Source organism: Macrotis lagotis, chromosome 4 (genome assembly GCF_037893015.1).
Source record: "Macrotis lagotis isolate mMagLag1 chromosome 4, bilby.v1.9.chrom.fasta, whole genome shotgun sequence".
Classification (NCBI taxonomy): Eukaryota; Metazoa; Chordata; class Mammalia; order Peramelemorphia; family Peramelidae; genus Macrotis; species Macrotis lagotis.
Window position 1 is genome coordinate 35,097,271 of NC_133661.1, and position 23,497 is coordinate 35,120,767.

At 44.3% G+C, this 23,497-nt stretch overlaps 2 protein-coding genes across 3 annotated transcripts in view; both read right to left on the reverse strand.

Annotated features, from left to right (window-relative positions):
* Positions 1 to 294: 294 nt before the first annotated feature.
* HYKK (hydroxylysine kinase) lies at positions 295 to 14,008 on the reverse strand. 2 transcript variants are annotated; one of them, XM_074232502.1, is made up of 5 exons: positions 13,977 to 14,008; positions 10,806 to 11,156; positions 7,086 to 7,225; positions 4,343 to 4,526; positions 295 to 2,604 (listed from the first exon to the last, which is right to left on the reverse strand). In XM_074232502.1, the coding sequence occupies exons 2-5, from the start codon at positions 11,149 to 11,151 to the stop codon at positions 2,150 to 2,152; spliced, it is 1,125 nt and encodes a 374-aa protein (XP_074088603.1). In that variant the 5' UTR covers positions 11,152 to 11,156; positions 13,977 to 14,008; the 3' UTR covers positions 295 to 2,149. The 2 variants fall into 2 exon arrangements, with proteins under 2 accessions (XP_074088603.1, XP_074088604.1); XM_074232503.1 differs by lacking the exon at positions 13,977 to 14,008 and adding an exon at positions 12,838 to 13,143.
* A 1,407-nt stretch (positions 14,009 to 15,415) lies between these two features.
* IREB2 (iron responsive element binding protein 2) overlaps positions 15,416 to 23,497 on the reverse strand; it is a 35,112-nt gene continuing 27,030 nt past the window's right edge. Inside the window, exons 19-22 of the mRNA XM_074232504.1 lie at positions 23,202 to 23,349; positions 22,989 to 23,111; positions 20,229 to 20,414; positions 15,416 to 18,502 (exon numbers count right to left, since the gene is read on the reverse strand). Of these exons, the coding sequence (XP_074088605.1) occupies positions 18,392 to 18,502; positions 20,229 to 20,414; positions 22,989 to 23,111; positions 23,202 to 23,349 (568 nt within the window). The 3' untranslated portion in view covers positions 15,416 to 18,391. The remainder of the gene's footprint in view (positions 18,503 to 20,228; positions 20,415 to 22,988; positions 23,112 to 23,201; positions 23,350 to 23,497) is intronic.

The following is a 23,497-nucleotide window of genomic DNA, read 5'->3' on the forward strand; positions in this document are numbered from 1 at the left end:
TCTCACTTTCTTAAGGCCAGATAACACTAGAACAATAAACCAAGCCCTGATTTGCAGTGTTTGTGGATTTCTGAGGTGGAAAGGCTAACACCAGATGGTTAAGAGTGACAAGTGGCTATCTCCAGCACCAGCCAGCCTGGGCTTTGCCAGTGGTCTATTCAGTTGTTGAAGTTTTTTTCAGTCACAGAAACTCATAAAGTCCTGTCTACTAAGTCTTGGACCAGTTGTGATCGGTGTTGGTTCCTCACCCTGATTCCTCATCAATAAAGTATCTTTACTTAAAATAATGTAAATAGCATTTATTTAGTGCTTTGAGGTTTACAACAAAGAATTATAACAAAGATTTTTTAGAAAAGAAAAAAATTTCAATAAAACTGAGTAAAATATTGAAAAAATTGATCTCCTATATAATGTTCCACACTCAGAGAACATTAGCAGCCCATTAGCATATCATCAGCATCCCATCAGCATCCCACCTCTGCGGCAAAGATGATGAATCTTTTCATGTTTCTCAGAGAAGAATCTTTTGAAGAAATATATTGACAAGGTTATATGGAAATATCAGAGGTCCAGCCATGAAGAGCTTGGAAGAGCCTGTGGGCAATGGAAGCTGATGATTTTTTGAGAAGGGGAGCTGATTAAAGAGATGGTACTGCCTTCAATAACTGGAATGGATCAGAGGGAAACAAAAACCACCTTCACGGATTAGGTAGGAAGTGTCAAGGCTCTCCAAAGGATCTGGGAAAGGACTGCAAACATCATCTAGCCTAAGCAACCCCCTTCCATTTTACAGATGAAGAAACCCAAGATCTAGAGAAGAGCCAAGTTGCCCAAGGTCACACAGGTTGTAAGTAGTAGGAAAAAAATGTGGCCCTCTGATGCTAAAGCCTGGGCTTCTCTGCTTAATGCCACAAGTCTTAAGAGACATTTGAAATACATTCAGTTGGAAGACATATTTTGCTGCATTTCAGGTGACACTGGCCTTCAGGGCCCCTCCCAGTTCTAATCTATAAATTGTTCAACAGATTTTTTGGGATTGAAGCTTAGAAGAAAGGCCGGGGGGGGGGGCGGCGGCTAGGTGGCACAGTGGATACAGCACTGGCCATGGAGTCAGGAGGACCTGGGTTCAAATCCGATCTCAGACACTTAATAATTACCTAGCTGTGTGGCCTTGGGCAAGCCACTTAACTCCAATGCCTTGCAAAAACACCCCCAAAACCCAAAACATCCAAATGTATGAAATCCAGTCCGGCTCCTTGATATTTTTATCAGGGTCTAAACTCTTTTATAATCCTCTATGGACTTCTCCCATGGCTGTATGTGATGGCCTTCTAATGGTGATGCTCTCTGCTACATCTTCGTATACATAATGTCTTTTGTTCACCTCACTAGTGCTAGTCACCAGAACATATTCTTTCTTTTCCTTTTGGTCCAGGCTTTGTCTTGTGATCAAACGAACACAGATTGTACTGTGTATTGTGTCTTCCCTGATCTGTCTTCTGAAAATGTTATATTTATACATTCAGTTTTTCATTTTTTAAATGGAGTAATACTATTATACCTTTCACAGCTAAAGACAAGAGTTCCAGAATTCAGAGTAGGAAGCAATTTAGGCAGACATGGTGGTATCTTCCCCCATTTTGTACAACAGGGTGCTCACTGTCCAACTCATGGTCACATCACTAGTGTTGGGGTAGCTCCTTCCTCCTCATGAAGTATTTTCTATCCTTAATCCCATGAGAGGGGCGGCTAGGTGGCACGGGATAGAACACCAGCCTCGGAGTCAGGAGTACCTGGGTTCAAATCTGACCTCAGACACTTCATAATTACCTAGCTGTGTGGCCTTGAGCAAGCCATTAAACTCCATTGCCTTGAAAAAATCTTTAAAAAAAAGTACCTTAATCTCATGAGAATTAGATTATGTGAGAATTCCACAGATATCCTATGTTCCATGGCATTATTATTAATATAAAAATCATTTCAATTAACTCATGTCTCATAGATCGATCATGAAACTAGATGAAGACTTAGGCCCAATCAAATAATTCCCAACCTATTTTGTGTAACAAAGAAATGTGGATTTCTGCCTTTACTGTGAATCCTAATTAATATCTTGTGCTTGAATAGCACTTCATTTGTGGTGATGTTTTTATATGGCTGCTGTGTAGGACTTGGCAGTCTCAAACCAGATGTCTTCCACGGCCTTCTGACCCACATCGAGCAGGTTCTGCAAGTGCTTCCAGCCTGTTTTGGCAGTGATCATGAGATAGTCTTTGTTCTCGGGGTAGAGCTGGCAGGTATAGGCAGCCATCACGAGTGACTGAGAAAATCGACTGCTCACCAGTAAAAAGAGAGCACCCCGTTCTTCAGCTGTCAGTGGGATGACGCTCTCGAAGCCAGCTAGCACATGGCCACCTGCGGCAAGGGAGTCCTTGCTCTCTATCATCATATACATGATGGTGATGGCTAACTCAAACACGTAGTAGCCTTGGCTCATGTCCTCAAAGTCCAGGACTCCAGACACATGATATGCTGGGTCTCCAGAAGCCTCGCTGCTGGCCTCCACCAAGATGTTATAGCCATTCAGATCCCCATGATTGATGCCTGAAAGGAGAGCAATGAGCAATGAAACCAATGGAAATAGGGCAGGGGGCAACAGAAAGGGAGTTAAGCCCTTTCTCTTCTATATTTTCACTCTCACTAAGATCATTCACACTTTTTCAAAAGTCAGGAAAAAATGAAATAATACTCCACAAAAGCTCAGCCCTGAGTACAGAAAGGCCAGCCAAGAGATGGGAACTAAAGGAATGTGGATGGTCTGAGCATGACCACTAAAAGCAAAGAGAAAAATAACTTCACAGAAAGCTGATATTTGAAAAAATCATAAATTGTATTTCCACAGAAATTCAAAAAGGAAATTAAGATTAGAGAGCATTTTATCCGAGTTTCTCTTGGTGAAGAATAATTTTGATTTCACCCCAAAATCTTAACACCACTCCTGTGGGACAAATGCTGATGGATGGTGGTAATGGGAGGGGAGGATCCTCTAATGGGAGGCCTGAGTCATGGGAGGGGAGCCAGAGCAGGAGCCAAATCTGGAGGCTTCACCCTCAGGCAGCTCCAGAGCCAAGGGTTGGAATCCCTGTTTTACTCCATTTTCCCTGAAGGCTGTAGTACATGGTGCAGTTATACCCTCCTGTGCTTTGGGCACAATAAGATGCACAATTCCAGAAGTTCTCGGGGCATTCAGTTGCCACTGAAATCCTTCCTGTGATTTATTCAAAGCACTTTGTCTGGCCCTTATTACTTCTACCTTATTTAAGAATATGTCCCCTACCCTCTCCAACTAACATGTAATAATGCCATTATAAAACATTACTGAAAAAATAGCAACGATGTAGGACCAAGCTGATCCTAGGACAATAGATGGATGGTCTGGGTGGGCCCAGCAATGAAGACCCTTCCAAATCTAGACAAGCACTGATCACTGGGGAGGAGGGGGAGTGGTGAATTTTCTGGCCAGAGCCCCTCTTTAAGATCATTCAATCAGTTCCCTAGGGGCCACAATCTGCCTGAGAGAAGATGTTTTCATCCTGACACAATGGCAGATGTTTGCATGACTGGAGGAGGAACGTTGCACCCCTCACCTGCCCTCCAGAGTCCTGTGTTTGGGCCCCATCACTGGCCATGCCACAAAGCATATCCCTGCCAGTGGGAGAGGCTCCTGGGTTGGTCCTGGCAAAGGCTAGATCTTGGATCCAAGTGAAATTCGGTTCCAGACAGGGACTGACAAAGAACTCTGGCCCCAGGGCCCAGGGATGGTGGAAAGCCTCACAAAGCTAGACATTTATTTTCCTCTTGGGGTTCTCCTGGTATGTTTCGGCACACATCTGAAGAAATAGATGGTCCCACTGGGCATGTCTTGTATGGAAGACAAGAGCTAGGGGCGGCTAGGTGGCACAGTGGACAAAGCACCGGCCCTGGAGTCAGGAGTGCCTGGGTTCAAATCCGGTCTCAGACACTTAATAATTACCTAGCTGTGTGGCCTTGGGCAAGCCACTTAACCCCATTGCCTTGCAAAAACCTAACAAAAAAAAAAAAAAAAAAAAAGGAAGACAAGAGCTAAAGCAGATGGGAAGGGGAGGGGCCACAGTCTGAATGGGCAAGAGGAGGAATGATGAGACCACAGATTCATAAGATTTTGGACAACCGGTATCTGGGGAAACCTTGTCCATCTCATTTCACCACCTCCTCCTGTCTAATAACCATTTAATGCCCTGGATAGAGATGACAGTCATCACTAATTTTGGGGGCTAATCTCCCAAGAGCAGGAAATACTCACATTCTCGGAAATGGCTTAACTTTGTCACAATCTCATCCTTGAAGCGTTGGAGCACCTGGTCTACCATCTCTCGGTTTTTGCCTTGTCCCAAGGCATGAATATATTTTTCTAGAAGAGGAGTATTTCTCAGGTTCCAGATGAAGTCCCCTCGCTGCAGGCTTCTCATCTTGGGATGATGGAATTTCTAAGGAAAAACCACACAAGCATGGTCAATACTGAGATGAAAAGAGGGATGAAAAGTGCTTTCCAACCCCATGGATCTTGCAGTCTAGTGGGGGGCTAGGGGAGCTGAGAGGGGAAAGACACTTGGATCCTTCTTCGTGGTGGAATTCAGTAGAGACAAAAGAGGTCCAAAGTACTCAAGGAAATATAGAGGAAGAGATCCTTCTTGTGGAGGAGGATGCCAGGGAAAGTTTTAAAAAAAGGAGGTATGTCCCGAGATGGAGGATTTTAAGGCAGAGATGAATGAGAAGGTAGAAAATTTATAGGATCCGAGATTTAGAAACAAAAGGGAGATGAGCGATCATATAACCCAACCTCCTCATCTTAAAGATTTATCTGTATAGTAGTATATGGTAAGAAATAGGAAAGTTGGGATTTGGACCCGTCTTCAGGGAAGATAAGTGAATCCAAGGGACTAACCATGGACAAACTGTATCCTACTGTACTGAAAGAAATGGGATTGCTGAGCTGTGGTCACAGGTAGATGTCCCACCATGGTGAGTGGGAGAGGAATGGTAGGGGAAAAAATGAGGGAAATGTCCAGATTTTTAAAAAAAGAGGAAGGACAAACTATGGGTCAGTGAGTTTCCTGGAAAAATTATTGAAGGATGGGTTCGGAGAGGCAGGATGTTGTGGACTTGTGAGTCAAGAGACCTGGGTTCTTGTGGTACTTTGGACACATAACTACCCTGTGGACCCAGGGAAGTCATAATCTCTAAGAGCCTCAGTGTTCTCATCTGTGAAAATGGGCTAATGTGTATATTTCCTACCTCATCAATGCTATGTATATTTAGATTATATTTATTTAGAATGGGAAGCTATAATCACCAAAAGCCAGAAGGGTTTCATCAGAACAATTCATACCATACCTTAGATTTTAGCAGACCATTCAGGATAGCTAGGTGATGCAGTGGATAGAGCACTGGCCTTGGAATCAGGAGGATGGGAACTCAAATCCAATCTCAGACACTTGCCACTCACTAGCTATGTGACCCTTGGCAAGTCATTTCACCTTGATTGCCTCACATCGGGGACTATCTCTAATTGTCCTGATCCATATCTGGCCACTGGACCCAGATGGCTCTGGAGGAGAAAGTGAGGCTTGTTACGTAGCACAGCCCCCCTCCCTCAAATCCAATTTATGTGATTGACACGGTATCATCTCCCTGATGTTGTGGTGGTCTTTGAGAACAAAGGACCAACCAGTCTCTCCTGGTATGCTTGTGGACAAAATGTGGAGATGTGGGCCTAGTGATGACTCCCTCAGATCAGCTCAGAGCTTGAGTTTGGCTGGACCCAGAGAGATATTTATGGTTCAATGTCAACCTGGAAGGAGGTTTTCCTTGGGATTTGTCTTGGGCCTTTAATGATAGAACATTGTTATCAATGACTTGGAAAAAAGCACAGATGCGAGACCAGTCCTTTCAGCTTCCACTCAACTCTGTGATTCAGTCAGACTGACCTCTCTGAGCTGGAGTGCCTCAGATGTTCTTCCTCCTCACCTCTGCCTCCTGCAAGATGCCACCCAAGGACCCCCTCCTGCTCCAAACCTTTCTACCCACAACCTCCCCAGCTACCTTTTATTAAACTACTTTGTATTTTAGATTTATTCTCTTCATATTTATTCCATATGTAGTTAGAATATAAAATTTATTGGTGACCTAAAATCTCAGTCTATAAACTCCTGGTTACTAGAGAATATTCTGTGCATTGTTTATGCTCCTTCAGCATGCTACACACAGCAGGCACTTAATAAATACTTATTGCTTGATGGATAGCTGAAAAACTAGGAGGGGCTAGGTGGGACAGCCAAACTGCCGGATAATATAAAGAGTCCGGCAGACTAGGATGCTGGGTCTAATCTAAAGGATGAAGTTTAATGAGGATAAATGAAAAAGCTTTAAAATGGCCTCAGAAAATGGGTATTTTCAATACCAATAAATACCAGTTTCTATAGACAGCAGAATTTTAAAAACTCATGGAGTGAGAAGAGAGCTCAGCAGCTACCCAGAGCCCCTGGGGGTCATCCCACCTTTGTCTGAAGAACTCCATCACACTTTAGGACAACTCTGATGTTAGGAAGCTCCTCCTCCTTACATCTTGCATCAGCTTCAGTGTTCTCCAAACGCACAAACCGGCCAACTGCAGCCAGACCAGACTCAAACATGCACCAGCTTTTTCAGGCTCTGGGTTCAGGGGGCTTTCTCTCCACATCCACCTCTGTTCCTCCCCATCCTTCAAGGTCCAATTCAGGTAACAACAGCCCCCTTCAGCCAGCCTGCCTCAATGAAAGGCTCCCACACAGTACTTCCACTTTCACCTTATACCTTGCATTATAAGTTTTGCTTATACATCTTATCTTTCCTGCGAGATGGATGCTTCTGGAGGGGCCCCTGACCTAGCTCCTCTTCTACCCCCAAGTATCTAACAATACATACCCAGTGATCATCTGGTGAATGACTGAAAAGCCACAAGGCTGAACCTAGTAGAGAAGAGCACCACCCATGAGCTTAGCCCTTACCTCCAGACTTCTATCCATCTGGGCCGCTAGTTTGCCAACGTCATATAAGAGCTTCGGAGTGACGGGAACCTGGGCTATGGGTCTTCCTGGCAGGTAAGTGAACAGCCTCACCAAGTAACTTTTGGTCCCAGAGCCACTGTCTAGTGAATGGAGAGAGATGATCAAGACTTCAGGAGGCTCACATCTCAACTCTGATTCATCAGAGGCACCTGGGTGACCATGGGCAAATAAATCACTAAATGTCTATGATGCTGCATTTCCTCATCTTAAAATAGGGAGAAAACACTAGCCACCTCAGCAACCCATTGCAAGACTTCACACACCATAAAACATTCTATAGTAGTTCTCTATATTCTCTTTATTAAGACAAAGACTAATCTTCCTGGAAATAATTGTTAAATTTTTTTTAAACGATGGGAAAATAAACTAGAAAGCAGGGAAGGCCAAGTCTATAGAACTCAAAGCCCCAAAGTCTCTACAAGATACAGTAGTCTGACAATTAGCCTGGGACTGGCCCAGCTGTGGACTTTCTGCAAAGAAAGGGCAGCAAACCCCATCGGTGGACATGGTGATCCTTGCACCCACATGCCTCATGGAGCTGTTGGGAGGAAGGTTTGTGTCAGCACGCCTAGGATGCAAACAAGATTGAATCACTGTGGGAGAGGGGTCAGAGCCCCTGAAGACAGGCATTAGGATGGTGGAAGCCTTCCTAAACTGCCTTCCTCAACTCTTGGTTCTAACCACTAATGAATGATCTCTCATCAGCTGTAGCCCTCACTGGACCCTTAACTAACAAAAGGAAGAAGAATATGCTACCTTTTCAGGTCTAGATCAGCTAGACTTGCACCCCATAAACTACATCATCTCTTAGAAAACTAGGCTTCTGTCCTCCCATTGTCCATCCCTACACCCGTCACCCTCTCAGGGTAGATGTCCGAAGGTACCACCCAGGTTCTCTCGTTATCAAGGCTATGGCCAAAGGGTGCAAGTGATAAAGAGAAGAACCTGGGATGTGCAGAAATACGTGTGTCCAGGGTCTGTGCAGCCATACCCCATTCCCTTCATGGCCCCCAAGGCAGCAACCAATACCCCCTCTGCTGCCTGCAGGGCCTCCCTCCTTCTCCTGGCTTCCACCCCCAAGTACTGTCAATCAAAGGATCATTTGGCTCCTTTTTCCATTTCTCCAGGAGACTGGGAGGCTCTTTACATATCCACAAGAGGAAGACCTGTCCATTCTGCTCCATAAGAGCTTAGGTTAAGCTGCCTTTTTCCTGACCTGAGTCCAAGGGTTAGTAAGAACAAAACAATGATCACTGAGGGCTCTCATCTTCTCTATCCACTTATATCCACTGTACAAGAGTAAAGGCGGGTTTGCTATAGAAACCCACTTCTCCTAGATTTCAAGGCTGCTGTCAAGGTGTGTGCAGCAGGTGCACCTGTAAAAAGGTAGAAAGATAAGGGAGGAGGTCGTTGCCGGCATTCTCTAGATCACTTCTTTGGGAAGCAGGGGTTTCTGTGAGCCCTGCCTCAATCACTCAGGATCTTCCCTTCTTTGAGAAAACTTTAAAATCCATCCTTTCAAAATTGTGTCTCTGGCAGCAGAAGTTTCATCTGCGTGTCTGGTCGGGTCCAGTTGTTACAGTTATAAGAAAAGAAACAAACCCAGAATACAGAGAGAAAAAGAGTCCAAAGGGGTCACTGAGGCAGTGGGAGTTCCTGTTATTATCCTGAAGTTGGCAAACATGGTTTTTAAACCAAAGATAAATAAAAAGCTTCATCTGTGATTGTTTTTTCTTCTTATTCCTGTATCAAAAATGTTTGTTTTGTGACAGTTGCTAAGTTTGGAATAGATAATAAAAACCATGAGCAAGTCCATCTGATGCACATTTAATGGTATACACAATTGTTACTGAATTGTGCCTGATGAATGTTTCAACAGAAATATCATTGATTGGGAGTGGGGAAACACATTCACGTTCAAAAAAGAGCACTAATTCCATTCTTGAGGTTCCTTCCATCCAGACACCAGAACTGTCCCTGCCAGGGGGTGATTTTCACTATTACCCTAGCTTGTCTTCCCTCCATCATCCAGGTCCCCACATCCTCTCTTGTATCTCTCCCTCCCCTTCTCCTCTTACTGAAAATACTGAGGTCCTATGACCCAAGCTTCCATTTCTTCCATTCTGTGTCTCTCAAAATGCATTGTCATCACCTCTCCAGGTCTCCTACTTTACCCCAGGCTCTGACCAAGACGGGGCTATAGTTTATGGCAACAGCTCTTAAATGGGTCTCTAGCCTTCTGGTCTCTCCAAACCCATGTCCACCTTCCCCCCTGCCGCCAAAGTAATTTTCCTTGAGTGAAGATTTGACCCTGGGACTCCCCTTATCAATCAACTCCAATGGCCTCTGATCTCTCTGGGCTAAAATATAAACCCCTCTGGTGAGCACAATGAGGGGTTCAAGGAGTACAGGACATGGCCTAGTTGGATGAGTCCTGAGATGTATCTCTTCTGAGAAGCCTGGCCTGACCTAGGGGAGTCCAGAAGCACATCTCCTCACTCCAGATTATCAGATACCCCCACTGTGTAGATCTGGTCAGAGTAAGCTGCCTTCCATGGATAGAGTGTAGGGGTTATTAGGAAGTCACATCAGTGCTGAAAAGACCTTGTTCAAAATAATTTTAATGAGTTCCAGAATCACACCAGTTGTAGAACCAGTGTTAGGTGGGCTTAAGTGGTCACCTACTAGCCTAAGGATGCCTTGACCATCTAGTCTCATCTACTTCTAATGATGGGCAGCTCTCTACCCTCACAAGGTAACCCTTGCCTTCTAGGATACCCTGCCTCAATCTGCCTCTTGGCATCACCCCACTGCACTCTACCCTTCTTTCCAAATACTAGAAGCCAGCAACACGGCCCCTCCATCTTGGGTCAAATATACCCAGCACCTTCAGCCAATGCACCCAGAGCAGCCCCTTTGTCCACTGGAAGCCTTTGGTGACCAATGACAAGGCCAAAGTGCCCATGTCTTTATGAGGGAGCTCACCCGTGTTTTGGGGGAAAGCTCAGCTGCTTTTAACTTTTTTTTTTAGGTTTTTGCAAGGCAAATGGGGTTAAGTGGCCTGCCCAAGGCCACACAGCTAGGTAATTATTAAGTGTCTGAGACCAGATTTGAACCCAGGTACTTCTGACTCTAGGGCTGGTGCTTTATCCACTACGTCACCTAGCTGCCCCTCAGCTGCTTTTAATGACACAAATTCTAACCACAGAATTGAGAAAGCTGGGGAGTAGTGTCGTGTTCAGTTCGATTTCCTAGAATTAGGCAATCATTTTATTTAGCTGGCTGGAGAACTAGATAAGAGTGCAGCGTGCTACAGAACTGACCAGCAGGAACCTTTAGGACCCAGGTCTGGTAAGGAAGCCCCCTATGGTCTTCACAAAATGCTCTGCTCACAGCAAAAATCCATCACATCTCATTTGGTACCACCGCTAGTGCCTGGCTATGAGTGCTGCTAGGCTATAAGGTCCCTGAGGGCAGGGATCAAGTCTCTTCTAAACTTGTGTCTACAGAAGTAGATAAGAGACATAACAAATTCCTTGGTCATCAGAATTCCCTGGCCTGACCGTATTATAATCAGAAGCCTCAAAGTGGGGTCCCCTGCTCCTTCTGTCATGATTTGCATGGGTAGTCCTGGCCATCGAGGGATGGGTCACCGCTTACCTATGGACATCAGAGAGGTCAGGCTGCCTCCTTTGGTGGGATGCACAGAGGCAATTGGAAAGCCTTCTGCCTTCAGAAACATCATGATGTGGCTCTGCACCTCAACCAGGTCTAAGTTCTTGCTGGATTCAGTGTTGTTCACTTTGAGAACATACTCGAGGGGGCTGCCATTTGTTTCAGTGGCCCTCGGAACACACACATGGAAGTTCTGATCATCGTAGCTGGGAAGAGGCTGGATCTGGGTCACCTTTAACCCGAACACTGACTCCACGAGGGCTGAGGCTTGGAGCTCACTGAAGGCAGGCTTGCTGAGGTCCTGGGAAGGCTCATGCTCCGGGCCGGACATGGTGTCTGGGAGGCAGATGGAGAAAGAGGCTCAGAGCAGGCCATCAGGATACCTTGTTCTCAAAGCAGATCCTGCCCCCACCTTTATCCCAAGCCCTCTTGGGTTACCTTATAACCTTACCCTTCACTAGACTAAATTAGGAAAGATTAACAGATTAAAGGGTGGCTTTTCCCAGGGTGATTTACATTGTCACAAGTTAAAAACATGAATTTAAAAAAGATGAAGGCTGGCAGATAGAATTTCTGGTCTCAGTTACAGGTGTGACAGAGATCCTGTGGGAACATCTCAGTTCTTCCCACTTATCCCTAAGACTGAACCAGAGATCAGGATTGTGGATCCAGTTTTCTTTGATACTACTAAAAAAGTTTCCTTGTTTATTTTCTAACCAGAGGGGTTTCTTTTGTCAGAAATGAGCTAAATAATCTCCCTTGTTTACTCCATACAGTATAAAGAAGTCTGCTTTGGGGATTAAAATATTCTTTGTCCTTGAATAGGTTAAGGCCTTTCATATCTTGGTAAATAGCTTAATGTTCTACTGAGTGACTTATTTGGGTGGCTTAGGCACTGGAAGTGATCTAGGATAATTTTTAGAGTCATGCAAATTAAAAATCTAATTTATGGCCTGTTTTGTTTCCTGGAAAGATCTGTCAGTTTTCAGAAGCTATACATCTCTGAATGAGAATCACAGAATCATGATAATGTGAAGGGCCCGTCCACCCAATGCTTAGAGGATTCCTTCTCCAGCACCTCTAATGGTGATCATTAAGCTTTTGTCTGGAATTTTCCAGAAACAGAAGCTTAGTTCCTCATGAAAAAAATCCCTGCAACTGCTGAAGAATGGAAATCTGATTCTTGGACATTGAAACTCTTGGTGCTGTTCAGTGGACCTAAAAATTACACATCGGGGATGGTCACATGCTCCTTTCAAAGACTTGCCACAGCAAATCAAAAAGCTTCCTGCATCATTTGCTGACAGGTATTACCTTAGGAAAATGAAAGCTCAATGATTTTCTTATTGTGAGATCTCCTTCTGCTGAAGGCCCCAACCAAGTCCTACCGCCCTCCTCCTTCCCTGGGCTGTATGCTTCAAATAAACTGAACTATTTGCTGTCCCCCAACACACTTGGCAAAATACTGCCTCCAAGTCTGCTAGTCTTTATGTCTGGAACTTCCTCCTTCCACATTTTGACTTGTTCTTTAAAGACCAAGTCAAATGCCACCCACTCCCTAAAACTTCCTACCTTTCCCCCCACCTTCACCTTCAAATTGGAAAAAGATATCTCCTTCCTCAAACTGCAAAGAATTTACTTGTTTTGCATCCAATAATTGTAGTGCAAAATGACACCTGCCTAATATTGGGCATCTATCGATTCTCTGTTGGGGTTTCTGTTCTCTCTAGATATTATAATACAGTAATAATGTTTCTTTCATTCTTGAAGATCATGCTATCAGGGAGGCGAGGCCACGACAAGCTCATGAATTAAATTTTGGTTGGGGGGGGCTGTGCTAAGTCCCCAGCAACCTCACTTTCTCCTCCAGAGCCACCCAGTTCAGTGGCCAGAGGAATCAGGACCCCCATGCCAGAGTAAAATGACTTTCCCAAGGTCACACAGCTAGTAAGCGTCAAGTGTCTGAGGCCGGATTGGAAAGCCCTCCTCCCGACCTGAAGGCCAGTGTTGTACCCACCGTGCCACCGGGCTGCCCCTCCTTGAAGAAAAGGACTTTGCTCAATGCCGTCTCTTCCTGGTCCCCAGGACACCCGGTAGGCTCATTCCTAACGAGGGTTTCCCTGAGTTCCTTCAGACAAGGCTGGCCTACAGGCTGGCCCCAGGGCCCTTCCTGACAGGTGGGGGCCCGGCATCTGCTCCCCTGAGAACACACTTCCTCGGGGGGTTCTCAGGCGCCTCCTCCCCCTCCTCTGGGATTCCAGTCTTCAAGGGCAATGTGATGTGGGGCGAGCTCTGGAACGACGGGGAGGGGGCTGCGGCCCCGGGCCCTGCAGAGGGGGGGGACACCGGCTCCGGGCCCTGCAGGGGGGGAGACACCGGCCCCGGGCCCTGCAGAGGTGGGGGACACCGGCCCCGGAGGGGGGGGACACCGGCCCCGGAGGGGGGGGACACCGGCCCCGGGCCAGCCGGCCCCGGGGGGGGGGGGGACACCGGCCCCGGAGGGGGGGGGACACCGGCCCCGGAGGGGGGGACACCGGCCCCGGGCCAGCCGGCCCCGGAGGGGGGGGGGACACCGGCCCCGGAGGGGGGGGGACACCGGCCCCGGAGGGGGGGACACCGGCCCCGGAGGGGGGGACACCGGCCCCGGGCCAGCCGGCCCCGGGCCCTGCAGAGCCGAGCAGAAAGGCCCGGGGCCGGTGTCCGCGCCGGGCCGGGCCGGGCCGGGCCGGGCCGGGGGAGGGCCTTCTTGCTTTCACTTTTCAGCTGGGGCATGAAGGGCCCCAGGCCACACAGCGAGCTCCTTATTAAGTGGCTGCGGCCGCACTTGAACTCGGGGCCTCCGGACTCCGGGGCCGGGCTCTGTCCATGCCGCCGGAAAGGCCATTCTGGAAGGGGTGGGGGGCCCCAAGGCGCCCCGTGCCCCAGCCCCGACCCCCCCAAGGCGGGCAGCTGGGCCAGGCCGCCGGCTCGGGGGCCGTTTGGCGGAGGCGCGGGGTGCAGGGGGGCTCAGGGGGCGGGGTTCGGACCCAGCCTCGGCGCCAGATTCCCGCCTGGCCCGGGGGGCTCTGGAGGTCCCCTCCGCGCCCTGCCCCCGGCAGCGGGCGCTCCCCTCGGGCCGGCCTCAGTTTCCCTGGGGCACGGGGCGCGGGCACCTACCTCCGGGCCGGGGGCCGAGGGCGCTCCGAAGGCCGGGGGGGGGGCTGCAGCGCCCCCCCGCCCCGCGCCGGGCCCCGCCCCCTCCGAGTTCCGCTCCTGGATTGGCCCGAGCAGCCCGAGGGCGGGGCGGGGCGCAGGGCACGCCCACCGCTGATTGACGGCTTCGGGCGGTGGGGGCCGGAGTGTGCAAAGGAAGGAGATTCTGATTGGTCGAGGCTCGGCCACGTCCCCCGAGGGCGCTTCTGTCCCCGCCCCACGCCGCACGCCGGACCCGGATTGGCCGGCGCCCCTCCTCCGCTCAGCCTCTCTCGCCCGACCTTTCACCCCAGAGGCGCTCGGCCCGGGGCCCCCAGCCCGCCTGGGGCCGCCCTTCCCGCGCGCGCCGCTCCCTCCCCCGGCCCCGCCCCCCGGACGCCGCGTTCCCCACCTTCACACCCCGGCCTTGCTCCACATGCTTCATCTTAGGAATTTAAGTACTATTTTTCTTGGAAAAAAAATAATTATTTTGGCAGTTTGGTATGGCGCTGAATAAGCAATTTTGGGTACAATTGTCTTTTTTAAAATTTATTTTGAATTTTACAATTTTCCATTTATTCAAGCTCTAATGGTTTTAATAGGAATGTCATTTCTTACCAAACTCTCACATTAACTGTTCCTACATATCAATCACAGTTTTCTCAGTGGTGCCCTTGCTGATGAGTAGAGAAGAATGACCCAGGTCACCAGTTTAAATCTTGGGAGTTTGACATTTGCTTTGTGAGCCTAGGATGGGCAAGTCACAGTAAGCTGCTTCTTAATAAAATAAGGATAATACTTGTAGTATCTCACAGGGTTTATATTATCACACAGGAGCCACAAGCTTAAAGTACTTTGCAGACTTTAAATATTGGCAATTAAGTTTATTAAAAAAAAAATTAACCACAGCACCTTGGAAAATGACATAACTTTTTTGGATCCCAGTTGGTCAAATAAATGAACAATTATGAGTCTCTGGGGTAAAATAGAAGAATGCCACACTTGGGGGGGGGGGTCACAGAACTACAGGATTTAGAACTTTAGGGCCCTTAAGAAAGCTAAATGCAAAACCTCTGTTTGTTGGAGGACCAAGCTAGAATCATCATCTTCCCAAAACCTTGGTCTGAGGACTTCAAAGCCAATTCTTTGCAGTGGTGTTCGTCTACTGCCCTTCCCAAGTCCCGCTATTTCTTTCCCAGTCACTCAATATCCTCATTTAGAAACAAGTGGCTTAAGTGATCCCTCATTTCAAAACTCTTAGAATTGGATGATCCTTATGAACAAATAGAGGTTAAGACTAAGAAGGTTGTGTGGGGTAGAGAGTAAACCTTAAGGCTTATTTTCATCTGATTTTACAAAAAGGATTTCTACTATCCTTAAGTATTTTTAAATAGAAAAAACAAAATCATTGATAATACAATTTTCTTTATTAAAAATAATTTACAACATTGGTAACATTATATGCACAATTGTCATCAATTGAACTTTGCCTCCAGATATATTTCTATACAATACTTAACATTGTTGAACTTAAAACTGTTATACTGTTTTGTTGGCTTTAAACAGTAGACATTGATTTGCAATTATTCAAATGTGATTACTATACATATGGTTCTATAGCCATATACTAGATGTCAAATGGATAGAAACAGCAACACTATCACAATTCGGGGAATAAACATTTCAAAAGCCCAAATAATAAAGTTTTTGTTTTGTTCTCCCAAATTAAACAAACCAAGGAAGGCTCAGGGTGTCCATTTTATTTCCCCTACCATCCTCAAGGATAAATTAAATGCTTAAAGAAAAACGTTGCCTTTAATTGGGACCACACCCACAGAGTGGCCAAATAAATTCTCTCCGCCCTACTACATAGGTAGGTGCAAAGGATGCTGGCAACACTGCTACTGTCAAGGTGGGGAATCTTCCAGGTAGCTGAGGCAGCTGCTGCAACTGTCTCAGTGCTTCATCTATATAGGAATGCCCCCTCCCCGCCACGTGTACAACCAACTGAGGTCAGGAGGCTGTGGGGACCACAGTCCTGCCCTCCAATCACAGGGATGCAGCTCATTTTCTTCCCTTCAGAAGGCAGACACAGAGAATAAACAACTACAACTTCTCAGGGGGTTAGTGTGGTTATTCATGGATGAACAAGAGAGCTTTCTCACTGATTTCATATCAAAGAGCAGCAGACCGATAAGTCATGAAATTGGGCGTTCTACTTAGCATAATTTATGGTTAAAGTATAAAAAAATTCAGATGCTAGGCTTTTACAACTGTATTTGAGGTGCCTCTGTGACGTATCCAGAGAACTTCCTTTTCTCAAACATTGTTTTATTTCTTCTCGTTTCAGTGTACAAGAGGCATTTTTCATACAAGAAATAGGGGCATCTAAAGGAACAACAGGACAGTTGGCCAATAGCAGTTCTTACTGAGAAGATGGACTGCTACTTCCACTATACAAACAGGAGATCCAGATACCTGGGATTAGACAACAAATTAAGGCTGGCGACCCACCACAACTGCCAGTGAACCACCCAGAATGTCCGTAAATGCTTTACTTCTAATGGAGAATTCCAAACGGCCTCTTCTGGGCCGCACAGCTCATTTGTCCAAGTTCTAGCTCCATCAGACGTTGCCAGATGGCACCAACCAAATGGTTTGCAATTACTGAAGTCAAGCATTTCCTTTTGAAAATCACCAGGGCCATTTTAACATTTAGAGTGTAATATTTCCAATATAACACAAATCTCCATGTAATTTAAAAAAATACAATGACAAAAATACACAAGAGCATGATAAAATATTGAAAAAACATGGTTTAAAAGTGAGAGGAAATAAATACTATTAGACAAAAATTTGTTTTTAATAAAGGGAGGAGGGAGGAGGAGAGAAGAAAAGTCATTTAGCTTCAATCTAGGACATTTTATCGCCCAAATATATATTTATGACTTATCTGTAAACTCTCACACTGGTAATTATGTGCAATAGTTATTCAGTGGTCCTTGTCCACTGGTTTAAATAGTTGGAAGGGTTTTTTTTTAATCATTCCTTATATATGCAATGTTAATTGATTTAAAATTGTAATAATAATATTTCAAAGTGAATACATTACCTTTGCTTTCACTCAGCTTTACTTCTTAAAATAAAATTCCTTAAATTTTAAAATAACTTATAAAAAGCTTCAGAAATAATCAACAAATCCCTTGGGTAATAGAAAAGTGGTTCAACTTCTTTGGGTTATATCAAGGAATTCATTCTGGTAAGCAAGAATATATGCTTGCAAGATAAGAGTGGTGTTCAGAATATGTTAAATAGTGCTGCCCTCAAATAGGGTAATAAAACAATTAGTATGAAAACTGACCCAAAGAAATAAAAGGATGACTCAAAGGAATAGAAAATGTTTTTAAATAATTCGAAAGGTGACCAAAACATTAAAATTAAAACTGCTTAGACCACTCATTCACCTTACACTCTGTAATTTTAGGCCATCTCCAAAAGCCCGGAGATCATTTTTCTTTTGCAGATTTTGAACTACAGTAAAAAGGTGAGTTAATGGTAAATGATGGATACTTGGAAGCAAGTCTCACATAATGGTGGATAACTTTTGTTTCACCTGTGATTCTATTCCATGCTTTGCAATTTAACCAGCAAATTACTAAACATCTATAATATGTTTGACTACTATGGAATAGACTAGTCTCACCTTTCTCCTGGATCCTCATGGATAAAAGCAGGCCCCAATCTGGAAAGGTCCCTCCTCATCTACACAAAACCCTTGTTTCTCAAGGCCGTACCCCTTGGATGAAGGCTGAAGCTAGCTCTGGACTCTATTTCCAGACAAAAGCAGACACCTACCTAAGTATGCCAGCTTTGCTTACCTCAATTCTAAGGCTACAGAATAAAAGCTGGATGTCCATTTAGACCCCAGCTTCTCAGCTTCCAGAATTCGAAAATCCAATTTGGCTTCTCTTACATCAATCTGTCACTCTTAAACCAACAAACAGTAGTACCCAGTTTTAAAGGTGCAAAACTAAAGGAAAACAACTGCAGGAAGGCTGCTCTTACATAATAGTCTTCACCACAATTCAAGTTCAAACTCTGCCTTGTTTATTTACAAAATGGTTTGATAAAATATCCCCCCCATCCCACCCCCCCCATACTTACAGCTCTCTTCCACAACACACTTAGGCTGATTTTAGCAATGTTAATAGCACCATTCGTATAGTATTTAAAATCAAGAAAGATCTCATTGTGGTCACTACGATGATTGACAATCATTTACACCCATGGATGAGATAAGTGAGCATACTGAGACTGTAGCTCCATGGTATGAATTCCTGGGTCCATCTCACAAGGCATTTGCAGTTACCAATTATGGAAGGATCCATGTTCAGTAGATACTAGGAGAATTTTCGAGCCACATAGTTTAATAATCCGCCATGTTTGTATAATGTAATTTCCACATCATTTTCAAACGAAGCAATCACGCTGAATACTTTTCCAGTGCTTGTCTTTAAAAGCAAACAAACAAAAACCCATTACCTACTAAGAACAAATTGTTGTTCCTCCTAAATAAGGCATTCTCTGAACCTTCTTCACCCCTCCCCTGGAGCATACTGCACTCTTGTTTCACAACTTATTCCCTCAGCATTATTAATGTTCTATTTCCCTGCCAGAATCAACACCATAAAGGTAGGTGCCAGGTAAACAGTTTTTAATAAAGGTCTGAATGAATTAATGGGAAATCCTCCAAATTGCCAGACAATGTTTCTTATTGCCTAAAGTCCTCCCTGTCAATGAAGCTCTTCTTGGTACCAAATGTCTTCCACAAGTCTGGATCTTTTTCTATTCTAGAAGAAGCCATTAAACCAACAAACAGATGCTTAATTCTTCTACCACTAATTCCGAAGGCAATCCTGGGCTCCCAGAGGTCATTATGCCAATGCCAGAGGGCATCGTATCTGGTAGGTCTGACATGGCAACCAATTGTGCATCAGCTACCCAAAATTTACTCCAGCTAAATGTGGGTGGGATCCATCAGGAGAAAAGAAGGCATTAGGTGAGGTTTTGCTTTGACCACATGTGGCAGACAATGCATCTGCCTGGTGAGCCCTGCCATTCCAGGGGACACCAGAGAACAAGGGGAGTTTCTTTCCCAATATAACAGAGATAAAACTTAGGCTAAGTTGCTCACTTTGCTCCAAGACTCAAATGATATAAAACATGAGGAAGATTTTTACAAATCTCCAAGGGTTATACAATGTTAGTTACTGCTAGAATCATCTGTAACTTTTAATTTTAGGGAGAAGCTGAAAGTGGACTTTCTTTCCTTGTCCCAGCCTCAGGACTAGTTGTGGGATGCCTCCACTCTACAATGAGCCAGAATTCCTGACTGGCACTCGACCATGCACAGCCTGGGTCTCCGTCAAGTTGTATAAACAGATTTTTCCTACCCAGTAAAATGAGGGATTAGAGTGTTTTTTATGTAACAGACCCCTTTCGGTAATCTGATGAAATCAAGGGATCCCAAAGGACACCCCCCCCACACACACAGCATAAAAGGAAAAGCTAAAATTCAGCTAAAGACGAGTGAAACAAAAATGTAATTCCATCTACAGATCTGCGGTATTTTTACTGCTAGAAATTTTAACACACAACACCAACATTAGGAGACATATCAGAACTGGAGGTTTTATACAATTTAAGGATCCTGTGAAGAACCATGAGAATTTATTCAACAAAGCCATGTGACTTATTGCTTAAGGACAGCAAGGTAATTAATGACAATAGAACGGCCACAGAAATAGTTTTGCTATGATATTAGGACTCAAGGCATGAAGTCTCACAGTGACATTAGAAAAGATGATCAACACCAAGTGGTTGAAAAACAAATTTATATCACCTCTCCCTAAGGTTCTAACTGGGGGCACTAAAATATAGATCTCAAAAAACTATCAACACAGGTCACAAGTACAGGAAAGCCTTGACTACCCATGAACTCCTGGGAGATGCAAACCTACAGGGTCTACAGCATCATCTGTGGCCTGCTTTGTCCCCTGCCTAGAACCTTGGTCAGGCTTTCTGTAGTGAGGATGTCAGAATGCAAAGGTGTGACAGGAATTAAGAAAGTAACCCAAGACTCCACTGATGCCCAGTGATGATCTGAGAGGAGGACCCTGTTCTCCCAGCTTCCCTTTGGAAGATACACAGACAAAGACTTGAAAACCTTGCAGATACCTTTATGTTTAAGGTGACTCCTGGTGACAGATCTTCAGGGAATGAAAAAGAAAACTGCTCTCTGCCAGAAAGGCCCAAGGAACTGGCATTTTCTCCTGGAAGAAACTGCAGGGGAGCGATGCCGATTCCAATCAAATGGTCTTTGTGAATCTTTTCATAACTCTCAGCTACCACAGCTTTCACACCCTATAATGAATATTTATTTCCATCAAACTCTTAAGAAAAGAGAAATGGTATATGATATGCCCCCAAAGAAGAATCTCCAACCCGCAGAGCCATGGCAGCAACTTCTCAAAAGCTCTCAAGACGAGTCTTCTACATTCTGACCTAGAGTGGGACCATTATCACCTCCTGTGACAGGTGTGGTAAAGGTGCTTTTCTTCCCAATGTAGTCTAAAGGTTCCAAACCAGTCTCCCAATACGTAAAAATATTCTTCTCGGTACTACTGAGATTATGGCCCTTGCACGAAATATGGCATTTTTTTCTCAAGGCTGGCACCACTGTGATGATGGTAGTCTACTGATCCTTCTTAGTACTCCTTAGGAAAATTTACATTTAAAAAGCTGAATCAAGACTGAAAAACTAAAAAACAAACTAACAATGGCCAAATGAAAGGTGCTAAGATCAACCAGTTTGAAAAGTTGGGCATCAACCTACAGTTAATCACAAACTTACTTTTCTCCAGTCATAAGGTGAATACAGAAGGATCTAGAGGGAAAGGCACAATGACTGATGCACCATCTCTTTATCCATTTTTAAATAACAACAAAATCCCAACCCAAACCTTCTTCCTTATTTTTTATTTGTAAGACAAAATTTTCTTTCTTTTCTTTTTTTTTTTTAGATTTTCCCCCCCAAGGCAATGGGGTTAAGTGGCTTGCCCAAGGCCACACAACTAGGTAAGTATTAAGTGTCTGAGGGTGGATTTGAACTCAGGTACTCCTGAATCCAGGGCCAGTGTTCTATCCACTGTGCCACCTAGCTGCTCCTCAAAATTTTCTTTATTACTAAGTTTAAGCACTAGAGACTTTTCATACATAAAACATGCTACATATAAAAGGACTGCAAATGAAAATATGAATTCAATTACATTCTACTGCTATCTAGAATTCTGTACCTTCAATTCAAAGCACCTCTCCAAGTTGTTAGTCGAATTTTTGTTTGAATTTAAAATATTATAACAGCCCTGTACAGAATCATTACTATTATTACATTATTTTTGAAACAAGTTTCTCTTGACCCTTTCAGTTTCCAAATAAAAAAAACGAAAAGGGCCTGGGTGGGGTGGAGTTGTAAAACAATCAAAATTAATCCACAAACTAGGCATGTCTAAAAATCACTTGCTACTTTTCCCATCCCATCCCTTTTGCCTGAAGCAAGATAATTCCCTCAAGAGTACTGTCAGATCTTCTGCAGCCTTAGCTGTTTAGTTGTATTCTTTAGTTTGAAAGTTGGGGCCCCAACTTTCTTAGTGCATAAAGACAAAATGTTTGTCCAGCCCTACTTAGCCAATACTTGTAAGAACATTAACATTTAACCCCAATCTTCTTTAAAAATGTCCTAATAAACAATCTAATGTTTCTGACAAAGAAATTTCTAAAATATACAGCTGAGTCAATTAAAAAAAAAAGACATTCCCCAACTGACAAACGGTCAAAGGATCTGAAAAAGGCAATTTACAGATGAGATCAAAGCAATCTATAGTCATATGAAAAATTGCTCTAAATCAATACTTATTAGAGAAATATAAATTAAAGCTTCTCTGAGATACCACCTCACACCTCTCAGACTGGCCAATATGACCAGAAAGGATAATGATCATTGTTGGAAGGTTTGTGGGAAGTCTGGGACACTATTACATTGTTGGTGGAGCTGTGAAGTCATCCAACCCTTCTGGAGAGAAATTTGGAACTATGCCCAAAGGGCAACAAAAATGTGCATATTCTTTGATCCAGCAATACCACTATTGGATCTATACCCTGAAGAGATGATGAAAAAGGGTAAAAACATCACTTGTACAAAAATATTCATAGCAGCCCTGTTTGTGGTGGCAAAGAATTGGAAATCATGTAAATGTCCTTCAACTGGGGAATGGCTGAACAAACTGTGGTATATGTATGTGATGGAACACTATTGTTCTATTAGAAACCAGGAGGGATGGGAATTCAGGGAAGCCTGAAGGGATTTACATGAACTGATGCTGAGTGAGAGGAGCAGAACCAGAAAAACACCGTACACCCTAACAGCAACATGGGAGTGATGATCAACCTTGATGGACTTGCTCTTTCTATCAGTGCAACAATCAGAGACAACTTGGGGCTGTCTGCAATGGAGAATTCCATCTGTATCCAGAGAAACAACTGTGGAGTTTGAACAAAGACCAAGGACTATTGCCTTAAATTTAGAAATTTGTCTGATCTTGCTATCTCTTATACTTTATGTTCCTTTCTTAAGGATATGAATTCTCTCTCATCACATTCAATTTGGATCAATGTATACCATGGAAACAAAGTAAAGACTGGCAAATTGCCTTCTGTGAGGGGTGGGGGGAGGGAAGTAGGATTAGGGGAAAAATTGTAAAACTCAAAATAATTAAAATCTTTAAAAAGGGAAAAAAGTCCTAATAATTGATTAACCATAGGCAAACATCATACAAATGTCTAGAAGGCATTTTAAATTTAGAAAGCTGCAGATAGATTTAAGGAAATTTATACTCCCACCTCTAAATTCTTTAAGAAAAGTTTCAAAGTATAAAATACCATTAAATATGGTCCTTTGGCAGCCCAGTCTCTTGAATTTCCAGAGCCATATTTCTTCCCTGCTAAAATAATCAATGGAATACCTTCTCTCTGGTAGAGTTCTGCAGCCTCAAATACATCCAACTAGAGATTAAAAACAAACAAATAAAAATTCACTGTTAAGTCCTTGGGCAGAGTCCTAGTAAATAATTAGCACAATCAATCTATCCTCACCGTTTGTCCTGATGGAAAATGAATGGTTTTGGGAGCTGGTTTTCCAATAAACTTATTGAGAAGTTTGATATTTGCAAAGGTGCCTCTTGTCATCACAGCATCATTACCCCTCCGGGCTCCGTAAGAATTAAATTCACGAGGTGTAAGGCTATAAAATAAGATAGAAATCTCATATTCTAAACTGGATAGGGGAAAAAAAAAAGATATAACTTACCTTCCCCTTGCTCCCAGCTGAGGCAAAAGAGAAATAATTATTGATTGTTGGGATGTTCATATTTAACACTTAATTAATTTTG